This window comes from Trachemys scripta, chromosome 8, assembly GCF_013100865.1.
Source record: "Trachemys scripta elegans isolate TJP31775 chromosome 8, CAS_Tse_1.0, whole genome shotgun sequence".
NCBI lineage: Eukaryota > Metazoa > Chordata > Testudines > Emydidae > Trachemys > Trachemys scripta.
The window spans coordinates 781,622-797,598 of NC_048305.1; the positions used below are offsets into that span (position 1 = coordinate 781,622).

The 15,977-nt window shown below is 62.4% G+C and overlaps 2 protein-coding genes across 2 annotated transcripts in view; both read right to left on the bottom strand.

The window, feature by feature from the left end:
* The window catches only part of DOK3 (docking protein 3), a 7,295-nt gene extending 2,398 nt beyond the window's left edge, over positions 1-4,897 (bottom strand). The window contains exons 1-3 of the mRNA XM_034778475.1: positions 4,764-4,897; positions 1,559-1,852; positions 897-990 (exon numbers count right to left, since the gene is read on the bottom strand). Coding sequence (XP_034634366.1) covers positions 897-990; positions 1,559-1,852; positions 4,764-4,820 — 445 coding nt within the window. The 5' untranslated portion in view covers positions 4,821-4,897. The remainder of the gene's footprint in view (positions 1-896; positions 991-1,558; positions 1,853-4,763) is intronic.
* Positions 4,828-15,534, bottom strand: DDX41 (DEAD-box helicase 41; the record flags this gene model as incomplete). The annotated part of the gene is given in 15 exon segments (XM_034778474.1): positions 4,828-5,760; positions 6,142-6,252; positions 6,705-6,776; positions 7,886-8,035; positions 9,701-9,797; positions 10,090-10,161; positions 10,349-10,480; positions 11,006-11,168; positions 11,503-11,639; positions 11,760-11,913; positions 12,116-12,188; positions 12,436-12,572; positions 14,751-14,811; positions 15,202-15,276; positions 15,375-15,534. Coding segments are annotated over 15 exon segments (1,731 nt in total), but the record flags the coding sequence as incomplete, so codon positions are not given.
* Positions 15,535-15,977: the final 443 nt, after the last annotated feature.

The following is a 15,977-nucleotide window of genomic DNA, read 5'->3' on the forward strand; positions in this document are numbered from 1 at the left end:
CCCTCCCGCCCGAGTCACTGCCCGGCCTCACTGCATCCTCCCTCCTGCCCGCCTGAGTCGCTACCCGGTTCCCACTGCATCCCCCCTCCCGCCCGAGTCGCTGCCCGGCCCCACTGCATCCCCCCTCCCGCCCGAGTCGCTGCCCGGCCCCACTGCATCCTCCCTCCCGCCCGAGTCGCTGCCCAACCCCACTGCATCCCCCCTCCCGCCCGAGTCACTGCCCGGCCTCACTGCATCCTCCCTCCTGCCCGCCCGAGTCGCTGCCTGGCCCCACTGCATCCTCCCTCCCGCCCGAGTCGCTGCCTGGCCCCACTGCATCCTCCCTCCTGCCCGCCTGAGTCGCTACCCGGTTCCCACTGCGTTCCTCCCCCTGCCCGCCCGAGTCGCTGCCCAACCCCACTGCATCCCCCCTCCCACCAGTCACTGCCCAGCTTCACTGCGTCCCCCTGCTGCCCGAGTCGGTGCCTGGCCCCACTACGTCCCCCTTCCCGCCCGCCCAAGTCACTCCCTGGCCCCACTGCGTCCCCCCTTCGGCCCACCCAATCACTGCCCGGCCCCACTGTGTCCCCTGTGCCCACCAGTCACTGTCTGGCCCCACTGCATTCCCCTCGCCCCCCAGAGTCACTGCCAAGGCCCACTGCATCCCCGCGCCAGAGTCACTGCCTGACCCCACTACGTCCCCCATCCCGCCCGCCCGAGTCACTGCCTGGCCCCAAGCCCCATCTCCAGCCACTCCGCTCTCCCTGAGCACCCCCCGCAGGAAGCCCCCCCCGCTCCATTCCGAGGCCCCCAATCGCAGCCTCCCTCCAGTCGACGGCGGGCGGGGGGAGTCTCTGGTCCCCTCCCCTCTGCTGGGGTCCCTGTGCCTGCCCCACGCGGTGCCCGGCTGTACATACGGTCCTGCCAGGATGCGTAGAGGGTGTTTTCCTCCACATGGAGATCGGGCCCGGGGGGGTCCCTGGTGCTGCCAGGCGCTGGCTCATTAGTGCACTGAAAGCAGAGAGTGGAGCAGCTGCAGCCCCCCGGGCACCTGCCCCTCCCCGGCCGCAGGGGCTGCACCCTCCTGGGACCCACATGTGAGCAATAGGGTGCAGCCAACTCAGAGCCCTTGGGGCAGAGGCCATGTCAGTGCCCGAGGGGAGGGGGTGGGCAGGGTGTCCCAGCACCTGGAGGGAGGGGGCGGGGCCGTGCCAGCGCCTGGGGTAGGACAGGTGGAGCCATGCCAGCACCTGGGGGGGGGGAAGCGGGGTGGGCAGAGCTATGCCAGCACCCAGGGGGAGTGGGCGGGGTGTCCCAGCACCTAGGAGGAAGGGGTGGGGCCGTGCCAGCACCTGGGGGGGGAGGGGGCCGGGTGGGCAAGGCCATGTGGCAGCTGGGGGGTGCCATTGCAGATGGAGTCATGCCAGCACAGGAGTGTTGTTTTGGTTTATGGCAGCCTCACCGCATCAGACCCCCCCTGCCCCACGTCTCCTGGCGCTGCCCAGGGAGCCCAGGTGGGTCAGCCCGTGGCTGGGGCCCATGTGCTGAGAGGGGTCCCCAGTGCTGGCGGGGGCAGTACCTGGAAGGCCAGTTGGCAGAGCTGTGCTATCCACTCGTCCCGCTGCTCGGCTGCCAGCACGTGGCTCTTGTCGATGGTGTTCAGGTAGAAGGCAGCTGTGTCCTTGGGGCAGCTGGGGGCGTCAGCCGGCCCCACAGAGACGCAGTCTGCGAGCCGGATGACCCGGCGCTCACACTTCCGCAGGGATGTCTTCTCTGGCCCGGAGCCCTTGTCCCGCGCATCGCATGTCTCCAGCCGGGCAACGCCCCAGGGGCTGGTGGCAAAGAGCTGGGCCCGCACCTTCCTCCAGAGCTTCTGGGGTGGGGGGCAGATAGGGCAGGACTCACCCCAGGGGCTCAGCGCAGCCCTATTCAACCCCAAACAATGCACATGGCTCCTGTGCCCACGGGGCAGCCAGCGGGAGGCAGCAGAGAGCAGAGCGGGGAGGAGGGGCTGGCGGGGACTGCCAGAGGGCCGCAAGTCCAGCCCCAGGCACGGGGGCAGGACCAAGTCAACCTGGCCCCCCGACGGGTTTGTCCAAAATGGTCTTAAAACCCTTCCACGATGGGAACTCCGCAGCCTTGCCCGGCCCCCTGGCCCAGCGCTGAACTGCCCGGAGAGTCAGGCGGTTTCTCCTGCTATCTAACCCCAGGCTGAAGCCCATTGCTGGGGACAGCACCCTTTAGAAAAGCCCTCCCCAGATGGAGAGGCCGGTATCAGGTGCCCCCTCGGTTGCTTTTCTCCAGACAAAACACACCCGTTTTTAACCCTTCCTCACAGGGCAGATTTTCTAAACCTCTGATCATGTTTGTTGCTCTGCTGCCTCTGGTCATTTGTCCCGATCTTCCCTGAAGTGCCCCCCCCCCCCCCCAGGCACAGCGCCCCAGCTGCCCCCCCCCCCCCGGGCACAGCACTCCAGCTGTGGCCCCACCAGTGCCCGGCAGCGTGGGAGTCAGCTCCTGTCTGTTAATACACCCGGACTGGGTCGCCTTTCTCACAGCTGCATCACTGTCCATTTATGGCCCACGCTGGGCCAGCCCCTTTCCCGTGTATTACCACCGTGTCACACTCCCCAGTTGGGAGCTGGGCATTTGATTTGTCCTTCCGCAGGGAAGCACTCTGCACTTGTCTCTAGTGGGTTTCAGACGGATTTTCCCAGCAGGAGACAAGGCTTCGGGGAGGGCCTGCTGGGCCCTAGGCACAGGACGGCCCACTCCACAGACCCTGATCTTACTCTGCGTTTGGAGCATCAGCTCCCGGGGCAGGTACCTGGAACCTCAGTGTCAGGAGCCCCAAGGGGCTGGATACGGGCGAGGCAATTCCACGGGGCTTCCAAGCCTCCCACTAGTGGCTGGCCAGCGCAGCCGCCCTCAGCACCTTGCTTGGCTTCTGGGGGGCCATGCAGCGAGCCAGCGACGGGGCGGCCTAGACCCCGAGTCCTGCTGCTGGCTCCCTGCTGTACCCACTGGCTGCCCTCTCCACAGCTAGGCCTTGGCCCTGGCCTGGGCCGGGCCGCTGGGGCTGTTTTTAGCCCAGAGCTAGATGCAAATTAAGCCATTTTGAGCCATTTGTTTTCTCGATAGCAGCCCCACATCTGCTGCATAAGCCCAGGCCCTGGAGCCAGCAGCACCCACATCCTCCCAGGGGAGGGTCTGCACCAGCCAGCACCTGGCCTGCCGGAGCACCGCAGGGGGGGGAGAGGGGGCGGTCCTCCGCCCCCAGGGGCGCAGGACAGAACAGTGTGGCAGCAGCGGGATCAGCGGGCCTGGCCTAGCAGAGACTAACGGATGGAAGGCAGGTGAGCCTGGCTTGCAGCACCCACCAGCCCCAAATACCCGCCCCAGCAGGGGAGCAGAGTGCTTTCAGGGTGGGGGGGGAATGCACTACAGTCCCCCCAAGGAAGAAATCTGTTCCCGGCCAAGCTGTGTTGCTCATTGTAATAAAATGAGCTGTTCCCAAAGCAGTGTGGCTTTTAGTTAATCATCCAAACCCTACACTTGGGGGGGAGGGGCTAAGCCCCCCCACCCATGGGTGCCTATGCTCATGCAAGCGGTCTCCATGTGCACACAGGGTCCACCCCCCCTTCCCAAAGGGGGGGTGTGTTTCCCTGCTCTTTGTTCAGCTCATGCATATGGGGCACCCCACTGGGCACAGCTGGGGGGAGCAGAGAGCACACTGAGGGGCCCATCAGCAGCACAGACCGGGGCACAACCAAAGCTGCGGTCAGGGCCCTGCCTGGTGTTATGGCCAGGCCCAGGGAGCTCAGAGCTGAAGGGCCAGGGTGGGGCATGCAGTGCAGCCTTCCTGCGCCCCGGCCAGGGTAAAGCCAGAGGCAGGTTCCCTACAGGCTGGGATGACGACCCAGGAATGGACCGTCCCAAACCTCCCCACATTGCTCCATGGGGCAGGCGCATTCCTTGGACCTGCCTTCCCTGGCAACCAGGGAGCACCCTGCGCATTCCTCAGCCCCAGCCCGGAGAGGCCGAGGCCAACACCGCATGGGCCCAGGCAGCCGAGCACATGGCCGTCCTGCCACACAGCCGAGATAGTAGAGGACTCCCGGCTCCCAAAGCCTGGAACGTGGCCTGGAGGAAGCTGTGCCCACAGGCCCCCTTGGTAGCCACTGGGCCCCCCCCCCCACAGGGCCAAGGCACATCAGTGAAACTGCCCAGGTAGGACCCTGCAGCTGCTTAGTGGAGAATGAGACTTCTGGGGATCTAGCCTGAAACCAGCCCGAGGCAGAATGCACCTGCCCCAGCCAGCCCCTCCCAAGAGACAGTGCAGAGGGGTAGGTGACCCCTTTGTTCTCTCCCATAGTTCCCTGCAGCAATCACAACACCCAGGTCTGTTGGCAGAGGCAGGGGCCCCGACCCTGCTCCCCCAGCACACAGCAAGGCGAACTCCCTGGTCAAACACCCTCCCCCCCAAAGCTCTGGGTTTTGGTTTAAGTGTTTATTAACATTTCAGTGAGAGTTAAGCACATGACGCAGTTTAGAGCTGGGGTAGGCATGGCTCAGTAACGGGGGGGGAGGACGATGCCCTGGCAAGCCCCCCCCCCCCGCCTGGAGTTTGTGCCCTGGGGCCAGCAGGGGTTGAGATCAGAGGCAGCACAGCCAGTCCTGGGGCAGTGACCAGGGGTCGCTTCGCTCCACTTTGCTGGGCTTGGTCTGCTTCCCCCCCCCCAGTCACTCCTGTGCCCAGCACTCTCAGCCCCTCCCCCCTTTACCTTTCCAAATTTGAAGTACTGGACATAGAGGATCCCGGCCTTCACGGGGGTCTCCATGGGCCCAGACCGGCCTGGCAGGGGTATATGCGGAGGGCAGCAGTGCCGGTAATGGGGAGCGGTGGCTGCTGCAGTGGAGTGAGTGCACGGGGAGACTTCCTTTCTCGCTAACTTCCCCTTTGTGGTGCGTGGGGTGAGGGGCAGGCAGCGCAGGGGAGCAACGGCCCCCAGGGAGACCAGCGGGGCCGAACGAGCATGGCAGAGGCAGCAACAGCCTGCAGGGGACTGCTGGGTTCTGGTTGCCCAGCTCCTCCGCAGCCAGCGACAGCACCGGACACGGCCCGCAGCAGAGGGTCGGCCAGAGCCCCAGGCTGCCCTTCCAGCCCCGAGCAACTCGAGTGAGGCCAGCACAACCGCCCCTCAGAGCCCCAGGCCTTCGGCAGGTGTCACTGGGCCCAGCCCCGCGTGACAAGGGCCGGGGTTTGCCTCTGGCCATGGCTTTCCTGTGCCATGGGGCTTTGCAGGGCCTGCGAGAGGCTGGGGCCCCAGCTTGCCCCATGTCTGCATGGCGACACTGGCTGATGTAATGGGCCATTGCAGCATAGCTCCGGTACTTCCTCTCCGAGCAGGAACCGCGGGGCCTGGCCAAGCAGCACCGGCCCCTGGCCCACACAACACAGGGCACCTTACGACACGTCTGAGCCCAGAGGGAAGGGGCATGGCACTGCCTGCAGACAGCCCCGGCCCCACATGCTCTTGGGAAGAAGTGGGGCCAGCTGCCAAGGCTGCTGGGCTCCAGGGAACTCTCCTGCCTGGCCCAGCGAGCACACACCACAGGCAGCAGCGCAGCCCAGGAGCCTGCGCTAGAAGTCCATGGAGCTGTGTGCCAGGTAGTCCTTGCGGCCGATGTTGCTGACTTGCTTGGTCTGCATGGCTTCCAGCTTGGGGCAGTCGGTGATACGGTGGCCCAGGCCCCCACAGAAGGCACAGCCCCTCTCGTCTGCAATGGAGGGAGTGGGGTCAGAGGCAGCTTGCCGGGGATGGGGGGGACAGTGTGCACATCCCACGGCACAGGGGGAAGCAGCCCCAGCCCAGCCCCCCAGAAGCAGGGCCAGCCCATCACGTGGGGAGCTGAGCCCCAGACCGCACGCGGCAGAGCAGGGAACTGACCTCTCGAGTTCCAGGCTAGCGCTCCAACCAAGGGGAGCGCCAGGGGCTGGAGGTGCCAGCTCTGAGGGCTTTGCCCAAGGAGCGGCCTGCCAGCCGGGCAGTGCAGGGCTCCAGAGTACCCTGCCCCCGCTGTGTCTGCACCACAACACAGGCAGCAGTGCTCCGGGGCCCCCCTCCCCCTTGGGCTTCTGGGAGCTGCCGACCCCCTCACCTCCAATATCCAGCATGGTCTCGTCCCCGCAGTGCAGCACCTGCAGCACCGGGGGCACCTTCTGCTTGGCCTCCAACAGCAGCGCCTTCAAGTCCATGAGCACGGACTCATCTGGGGCAGAGAGGAACGTGAGAACGGAGCCCGGCTTTGCCCACCCCACAAGGGCCCATGGGATCTGGGTATCACAGCAGGACAGAGGGCAATTTTGGTTCACTCCAGCTGAGGTGGGCGGGGGGGGGGGGGACAAGAGAAGTCTGCGAGCGCCAGCGAACCCCGCAGGGCAGCACAGCACCCCCTAGCACGCGGGCATCGGGGCAGCCCTACTGAGTCACCCACCCTGCTCCTTGGGCCACATGGGGCCAGCCCTGCCTGCGCTAGGGAGCGCCCCCTAGTGAGCCCCGGCCCACTCCCTGCAGCACGTGAGTGTTCCTTGAGGTCTCCCCTCTAAGCGCTGAGCCCAGCCCGGGGGCAAGCGCTCATGGCAGAGACACTCCTGGCCCAGCTCAGCCCAACTGCTGCAAACCCAACGGGCAGCGACAGCCCCGCTCCCGTGCGCCTCTCACCACAGGCCTTGTTGATGAAGGTGGTGGCGATGCCAGTGTTCCCTGAGCGGCCCGTACGTCCAATTCGGTGAACTATGGGGAGAAACAGAGTCAGGCCCAGGCCACTGAGCACAGAGAGCCAGGCAGGAATCCAGTTGGGCACCTAGACTGGGGAACTCCCCACCACAAGGAGGCCAGCCCAAGGACCTGTCCCCCCACCCCTGAACCGAGCTGTCAGTGTGGGCAAAGCAATCTGCCTGGCTCCCCCTCCGTAAGGATCAGGCCTTCGTCCGTAGCCAGGCTCAAAAAAGCAGCAGGCATGAGCTAAGAAGAGGAAGTCACCTCCCCACATTGCATTAAAACCAGGTCATATCTGGCTGTCCAGGAGGAGATCCTGGCCTCCTAGTGCCCAGCCACCACCCCCAGATACAGACAACTCCGCCTGATGCGTCGCCTGCCCAGGAACCTCTTCAACACTTGTGGTTGGGAAATCCTTGTTTCTTGATTGTTTATCATTATGGTCCCACTTCCCTATGGTTTGTCTGTATGTGCTGTCTGGTTCTTCGATTGTTTCTGGCTGTTGCATAATTAATTTTGCTAGGTGTAAATTCACGAAGGTGGTGGGGTAGGGTTGGTTAGAGAATTTTGTTACGTTAGGATTGGTTAGTAACATTTTAGTGTAACGATTGGTTAAGGTACAGCTAAGCAGGACTCAAGTTTCACTATGTAAACTGGGGTCCAAAAGGAAGGTTTTGGGAACCAACTCCAGGACCCAGCCCCACGATCGGAGCTGCCAGACCTCAACACTCTGCCAATGACACCGTGCAGAAACTGGAATCCCCCAGATGGGTCTGATCCTGATCGGCCTCCAAGAAAAATTCCTCTCTCTTATTGGGCATGGTGAGCACTGTGTGTGCAGCGTGTGCCGTCTGCTTTGGGGATTGTTAATAAATAGAGGTTAAGTAGGATATTACTGTGTGAAGCTCCTTCACTGGTAAAAAGACCCCGTAAACCCGAGAAAGATTAAGCCCTGAGCCAGCAGGGAAAGGGTGTTTGCCCGGAGCCCACGGCAGGGCAAAGCCCAGAGCCCTAGGAACTGGGTAAAAGTGAGTGCCCTAGAACATGCAAATAACAGAATTTTGTGCGGGTAACACCTCTGCCTGGCTCACCCCCCTCCCCCGCCCTTGAGCCCTCTGCCCTACCGTAGTTCTCGATCTCCTCCGGCATGTCGTAGTTGATGACGTGCTGGATGGCTGGGAAATCCAAGCCCTTGGAGGCTACGTCGGTGGCAACCAGGACGTCCTTCTTCCCATCCCGGAAGGCCTCGATGGCCTTCGTCCGCTCCTCCTGGTCTGCAAGGGCCCAGCCCAGAGGGTTAGCGCAGGCCCAGCTCTGCCAGCTAAGGTCCCCGCCCCCAAACCCACCTCACACTGGGGCGTGGACAGAGCGATGCACCAAGTACTAGTCAGACCCCTCCCACCATGCACCGGACGCAGAGGGCCACGTGGGTCAGCCACCGCGGCAGGGTCCCATGGGGGCCCGAGGGAGTAGCCAGTCCAGGGAAGGCTCACTCATCTCCTCGGCCCTACACCCGGTGTGGCAACCTGCCTGGCCATGGCTCAGGGCAGATGGAGCTGAGCCCAGAACAGCTCGTCACATTAGGGAGCTAGGACCAGATTCAGAGCAGAGGCCTGGGAACTGGGCTGTCTAGTCCCTTCCCAGCACTGCCCTACAGACATTCCTCAGGCGCCATCTCAGGGCCGCACAGCCCCTGCTTTCGTTCAAAGCCATTACGTTTCCACCCGCAGGGCTGTGGCACCCGGCTGGGGAATGTGAACAGAGGCCGAGCTGGTGCAGCGCTACCTGGTTGAGTCTGCTGAGAGCCAGAACTGCTCGCTTTGAGAGGGATCCCACCCTGCCCTGTCACACTCTGCGCTGCACCATTTCTGCTGCCAGACGCCTGATGCTTTGCCTTCCTACCCCGGCCTTGCCAGGACCCGCCTGCAGCTGCCTCCCGCTCCCTCGGGGCAGTCAGCTGGATTCCAGGGCATGCTCCCAGCCAAGAAGCCCTTAGTTCCCAGCCAATTTGACCTAGAGAGAAATTCCTTCGAGCCCAAACCCAGAGCATGTCAGCAAGACCCACCAGTCTGGCATACAGACACCACCTCGGAGCACTGGTCCACCTGGGAGGTGCCCTGTCTCCAGCTGTGGCCGATCCCTGGCACCCCAGAGGAAGGTGAGAAAACCCCAGAATACATCTAGGCAATTGTGCACCAACAGAAAAATCTCCTGCCTGACCCCCACAGGTGACCAACTGATGCCCTGAAGCCTGAGACTGGAATAATCGAATATCTTAATGCAGAGGGGCAGGGTTCTGAGCATGTTGAGGGCCATGCGTGCAACTCACCCCCTCCATGGGTCATTGGGGGAGGGGGGGGGGAAGAGACGACAGGGCAACAGAGTCCATGGCCAGAAGGGACCGCGGTGACCATCCAGCCCAACACCCCAGGCATGCAGGCTGGGGGATTTCCCCCAGAAGCTGGATTCAAGCCTAACTTTTTAAGCCATCTAATCTCACCTTCCAGACTCCAAGAAATGGTGAGTCCATCAGCTTCCCTGGTAAAAGCTCTATGACCCTCCCAGCTGGGAAATGACCTCTCCTAGCAAGGCCTGATCTAACTTTCTCTAGGGATGCCTTTGTCAGCCAGGCTGTGGAGCACCCAGCTCTGGGGGAGCCTTTCCGCGGGGATCCAGTCCCCAGGCATCCTTCTCGGCGACAAGCGGCCCAGGCTGAGCGACTTACACCTCCCAGCCACGGCTTTTCCAGCCCCTGCAGGGGCGCTTCACGGCCCTGGCTACCAATCCCCTGGGGAATGCACCTGACTGGCATCAAATAGCCTCAGTCAGATTGGATGTTTCAGCCTGTGCTCAGGCTGGGATCCCCGAAGCAGTGCACGCAGGGGCTGGCCGCCCGGGGGACATGGGGGCAGCACTGCTCTCCAGCAGCTCTCACTGACCTTTCCCTCCGTGAATGGCCACCGCTTCCACGCCCTTGAGCAGCAGGTACTCGTGGATCGCGTCCACGTCAGCCTTCTTCTCCGCAAAGATCAGCACCTGCCACAGGGCCAGCGTCAGCACGGAGACCCCCATCGGACCCTCGCCCCCCGCGCTGCACAGAACCGACCAGCACCCTGACAGCGGAGCCGCTGGCCACAAGGTTTGCAGCTGAGAGCCTGGGCACAGCAAGGAGTGCTGTGGACCCTGAAGCGCCTGGGCACGATCTTGTTTACTCCCCTCCCTGCTCTGTGGCGAGCCACAGGGCCAGGAAGAGCTGGCCTGCATCAGGGCTGCCTTCCACCAGCAGGAGCAGCTACAGTCCCTGGGGCAGCCGGTGTGCGGTACTCACGGGCGGCGGGGTCTTCTGCAGGCACTCTAGCAGGTACACCATCTTGGCTTCCTCCTTCACATACTCCACTTCCTGAACACAAGCACAGGGCTCTGGTCAGAGAGGGGATGGAGCTGGGAGAATACGCACAGGGCCGGGACTGTCTGGGAGGCACAGGTCGCAGAGCTCAGAGCAAACCCCTCTGGCAGACTGTGGATTCTGGCAGGGCCAGCGGGACCCAGCCATGCTGGGGTCCAGCACAGGGCATTTGGGAACTCACCTGTATGACATCCAGGCTGGCAGCTCCAGCTCGCCCCACATTGATGGTGATGGGCTTCACCAGGGCACTCTTGGCAAAGTTCTGGATCTTCTTGGGCATGGTGGCACTGAAGAGAAGGGTCTGCCTCTGGCCCTGGACCGAGAGCCAAGGGTAGGGAGGTTAGCACGGCCATTCAGCCAATACACGAATGGGGAAAGTTGAGCTCGGCAACAGCCAACGGGTGCTGGCAGGCACCCCGGACTCCCTACACAGGGGCCCTTGGAGAACAGCTTTGTGCCAGCAGGGCTGGGGCAGTACATGGTGCGATCAGAGCCCTGACAGCCGGCGTGAGACAGGGCAGAAATACAGTGCCAAGGGCTGGGAGGCCAAAGCCGTTACCCACAGTGAGAAGCTGCAGGAAGCAGCCCAGGGCAGGGGCAGCTGGGACCTGACAAGGAAACCATTAGTCCTGCCAGCCAGGACCCTGGCACTCCACACCAACCAGCGAGGCCCCGGCCAGGAGCTGGGCGCAGCGTTCCCCGGGCAGGTGGAGAGCTGTGCTGGCAACACACACCTCCGGGCTCCTGAGTGGGCCAGGCCAGGGACTGGGAACAAGGGTATTAAACCCTTCAGGGCAAAGGCTGCCCTGCACCCACACCTCCGCTACCCACCAGCTACCTTGAAGTAAGAGAAGATGGTGCGGATGTCTCCTTCAAAGCCCATGTCGATCATCCTGTCGGCCTCATCCAGGGCCAGGTAGCGACAGATGTCCAGGCTCACCATCTTCTTCTGCAGCAGGTCCATGAGGCGGCCCGGGGTAGCCACCATCATGTGCACACCGCTGCAGGGCAGGACGGGCAGGCGTCAGGGCTTCTGCACAATCTGGCTGCAGGGGAGGAAGGGCCCCGCGAGCGGCCCATCTCGCCAGGGACCCAGCACACCACACCGCATGCCCCAGCCGCGTGCTGCTGGCAGCCACCGTGCCCAGCCCCCACCCCAGCCTTCTCACCTTCGCCCCAGACTGATCCCCTCCTGCAGGCTCAGAACCCGGCTCCCAAGCAGGCCTGAGGAGATGCAGCGCCCAGTGAGACAGGCTGCTGCATGCACTCCTCCCGGGGGCGCCCACACAGGGATGGAAGGGTATTGCCCGCAGGTCCGCCCGGAGCAGGACTTACTGTTTGATAGTCTCCATCTGCTCCTTGACGGACATGCCCCCGATGCAGAGGGCACAGCGCAGCAGGGGCAGGCTGTCCTCATGCAGCAGGCGGCAGTAGTACTCAAGGATGCCGTGGGTCTGCCTGGCCAGCTCCCTCTGCAGAGAGAAGAGTCCATTATCCCCCACTGCGCTCGCCTCTCAGGCTGGTGCCCAGATCTGACACCACCCCAGCAAGCCCCCGGCTCAGACCCGCCCGCGTGAGCCAAGCACACTTACAGAGGGGCAGATGATGAGTCCATAGGGTCCCTCTCTCTTGGAGAATGGCAGCCGTTTCTCCTGCTCCAGGCAGAACATGATGACGGGGAGCGTGAACACCAGGGTTTTCCCTGAGCCAGTGAATGCGATGCCGATCATGTCCCTGCCGGACAGGCTGCAGGAGACACGGGGAGCGGGTCAGCGGGAAGAGACTCCAACGCAGCGAGGAGCCCTGTGCCGGCCCCTGCGCGTTCCCAGGCAGGGCCGTGCCCTGCCCAGGGAGGGGCAGATGGTGCCTCACTGGGGCAGGGCGTCCAGCTCACCCCGCTGGCCATGGAGCAGGCAGCGCCCCCAGAGCTGGGAAGGGCAGCACTCACATGGTGGGGATGCCCTGGATCTGGATGGGGGTCGGCTGCTGGATTCCCTTTTTCTTCAGGCCCCTCAGGATAGCTGTGAACAGAACGTGGGGGGAGTGGGGCGTTAGCAGCACAAAAGTGGCCGGACGTGGGGCTTTGACCCACCTCCCCTCCACCCAGTTGCCAATAGCATTTGTTTCGTCAGTGGCACCCCCCAGGCCTTGCCTCCAGACCTGCAGCTTGGGGGGCCTGGCTGGGTCCCCTCAATTGGATCTGTGACCTCCAGGCACTACACACACCAAGGTGCCTCCCCCTGACAACTCCTCCCTGCCCCAAGTCACCTGCCGGGAACTTCATTTCCTTGAAGCTCTTGATGGGTGGGGGGATGCCCTCGCCCTCCACCAGGACGTGGTACTTTCTGCGCACGCGGTCGTGCCGTGCCTCCGACATGCCCAGGATGTAACGCGGCGCCTTCCAGCTGAGGAGAGGGCGGGGGAGGAGGGTCAGCAAGGAACGGGAAAACCAAACTGACTGAGCTGCACTCGTGGGCGCACCCAGAGCTGAACGCCGCTTTGCTTGGGCAGGCAGCAGGTGGACCGGCCCAGCTGCGTACCCGCTGATTCCCCCAGACAGAGGCCCGAGCCCCTCAGAATTCCAGGCTCCAATGGCACTAATGCAAAAGCTGGGGCCATCCACGAAGGGAGGACACAACCCCAAGCCTACATCCCTCAGCATCCACCCACACGGCCCACTTCCAGAGCAGAGCAACTGAATTGTCAGCCCCCGAGCAGAATGGCCAGGCACCGCCTGGCGCTCCGGTGTGCTGTGGCCCGGCTCCCATGTGCACTGCGCACAATGGGAGTAACTGCTCCACTCTGCACATCAACCCTAATTCCATGGCCACGGCTGGAATATCCTTCGCTCCCAGCGAGGCGCTCAGGTTAACGCACCCACTGGGCTACGAGTTATTGAGGAGTATTTCCCAGGGCCGTGCTTCTGTTATACCCCCAGCTGGGCCTGGTCCCCCCCACAGGCTAGGGAAGGAGCTGTAGCCCTCAGCAGCTTATCTCGCCAGCACATGTGTCTGCCTTCCCAATTCCCCAGCTGGAGAGCAGGCTCCAGCTCTCACTCCCAGAGTCCCCAGCCCTGCTGCTCCGACCGTGGGACAGTGCGCACAGCTGAGCGTGGCTGCGGAGCAAGGACCAGCTGCAAGCAAGGCCCGACAAACACAACACGTGTGTGTGGGCAGAGCCTAGCACAATGGGGCCCTGAGCCACAACCGAGGCCCCCTGTGTGTTACCACAATACACACAGTAAACAGAACCACACCGTGCTGGGCACCTGGCTACAGCAGAAGGGTGAATCCCAGGGCATCTTGGGAAAACACCAGGCTCCAGCCAAAGAACTGTGGAGTCCACGGGACCCTGAATGAACAGACTGGGGCAGGTCAGAACTCCCTGAGCTACTCTTCCAGGCTCTCTGCAGATTCAAGCAGGCAGCACCGCATCCGTCACACTTTTGAGATTTGCTCTGGAATCGCACGGCCTAGCCATTTCGAAATGATCGGTCAGCGCGGAGCACAAGTATGCAGCGAAAATGAATTCGGAGGCAATTCCATGGCCAGGCATCTGCAGGGCCGCAGCTAAGGCCCAGGGAGAGCCGCTAAAGCTGGCTCCAGCGCAGAAGGCAGGTTCCATGGAGCTGGTATGTGGGGAGATTCGGCTCCTGCTCCCTGCACTGGGCTCCCCCCGAGGCTCAGCACTTAGCCCAAGGCTAGCAGTTTGCAGGAGCATTTGCTACCACTATTCATAGATTCATAGATTCTAGGACTGGAAGGGACCTCGAGAGTCATCGAGTCCAGTCCCCTGCCCGCATGGCAGGACCAAATACTGTCTAGACCATCCCTGATAGACATTTATCTAACCTACTTCTAAATATCTCCAGAGATGGAGATTCCACAACCTCCCTAGGCAATTTGTTCCAGTGTTTAACCACCCTGACAGTTAGGAACTTTTTCCTACTGTCCAACCTAAACCTCCCTTGCTGCAGTTTAAACCCATTGCTTCTTGTTCTATCCTTAGAGGCTAAGGTGAACAAGTTTTCTCCCTCCTCCTTATGACACCCTTTTAGATACCTGAAAACTGCTATCATGTCCCCTCTCAGTCTTCTCTTTTCCAAACTAAACCAACCCAATTCTTTCAGCCTTCCTTCATAGGTCATGTTCTCAAGACCTTTAATCATTCTTGTTGCTCTTCTCTGGACCCTCTCCAATTTCTCCACATCCTTCTTGAAATGCGGTGCCCAGATCTGGACACAATCCTCCAGCTGAGGCCTAACCAGCGCAGAGTCGAGCGGAAGGACCCCCAGTGTGGCCTGCAGTGCAGTAAGTGACAAGAACGCCTAGCTCTGCTACAGCCTGGACCTCACAGCCTGCTACAGAAGAAATCAGAGTCACCACCCAAATGTTACAGATGGGGAAAGTGAGGGACAGAGGAAATAGCTTGTCCAAGCACCCAGCTGCCAGTGCCAAAAATAAAACCAAGGCTCCCAATCCCCAGTCTAGTACTCAAGCCACTAGTTCACACTGCCTCGAGTTTCCTTCAGCTCGCACAGAGCTGATGCAATCCGACAGCCAATGTATCCCCATGGAGCGCACCTGGTTTTAATCGGATCGTCGTAGGTGATGCCCTTTGCCATCTCCTTCACTGACATCAAAGCTGCACAAAAAAAGAGACGGGAGGATCAGTGCCAGCTCTTGGGAGCTAGGCCCAAGTCAGCTGGGCCCATGGCTTTGCCAAGAGGTTTAGCAGTGAGGCAGTCAGCACAAAGGATGTTTGGGGGAGCCAGAACAGGAGTGAAGTGGCAGGGAAGTGTCCCTCTCCGTGCATATGGGGCTCAGTAACAGTGAACAGCATGACTTGCTCTCTCCGGGCAGAGCAGCAGGAGCTAGGGAGAGACGGGGACTGTGAAGCCCTGCACCAGTCAGCACGAGCACCGTCACCTTTTCCCTCTGTCACTTCGCCAGCGACAGGCAGGGAAGGAGAGCGAATGTCGCCTCACAGCCACCGTCACTTCCCCCCTCAGCCCTCAATCCCAGCACGACCCACCTCGACCCTCTGCCACGCTCTCCAGGATCTTCTCCTCCTCCTTCAACTGCTTCTCCTTGGCCGACTCCTTGCGCGCTGTGGAGAGTCAAGAAGGGGAGTTACGTGCTGCCCACAGATTACTCCCCAGCCACAAGCCACCCCTCAGGGACCCCTCCTCCTCATGCCAGCCCTACCTTCCGCCTTCTCTTTAAGGTGCTGGTGCTGGTCCAGGAGGCTGATGTTGGACTGGGGGCCCAGAGGAATATCATCTTCATCTCCCCTGTGCTCACTGCTGCTGTCCCTCTGCTCCTCCTCCAGCACCCCCTTCCTGCGCATCTGTAGCAGCTTCTGCAGCTACGGGGCACACAGCAGCCACAAGGGCCCCGTTACAGGAGACCGATTTCACCTGCCCCGTCGTGCCCTTGCCAGTGAGGAGAGGAACGTCGGGACCCCCTTTATCCACCCACATGGCCCCCTGCAATCTGCCCTGGGGGACCACGATGCCATCCCCACTGCAGCCCCCGTGACTTGCCCAGGGCCACAGGGGCTCTGCTGCGGGGCGTGGAACTGAACCCACCAGCCCCACCTCTCATGGGCAGCACCACAGGGCCCAGGCCCAGGGGCAGAGCGGGGCTGGGGCCAGGGGCACCCCAGCAACTGGGGGGGGTGAACCAGCCCCTCCCAGCTCCAGCCAGGGCTCCCGGCCCCCCCCGCACCAGCCCTGACCTCCCCCCTCCCCCAGCCAGAGCTCCCGCCCCCCCCCGCACCAGCCCTGACCTCCCCCCTCCCCCAGCCAG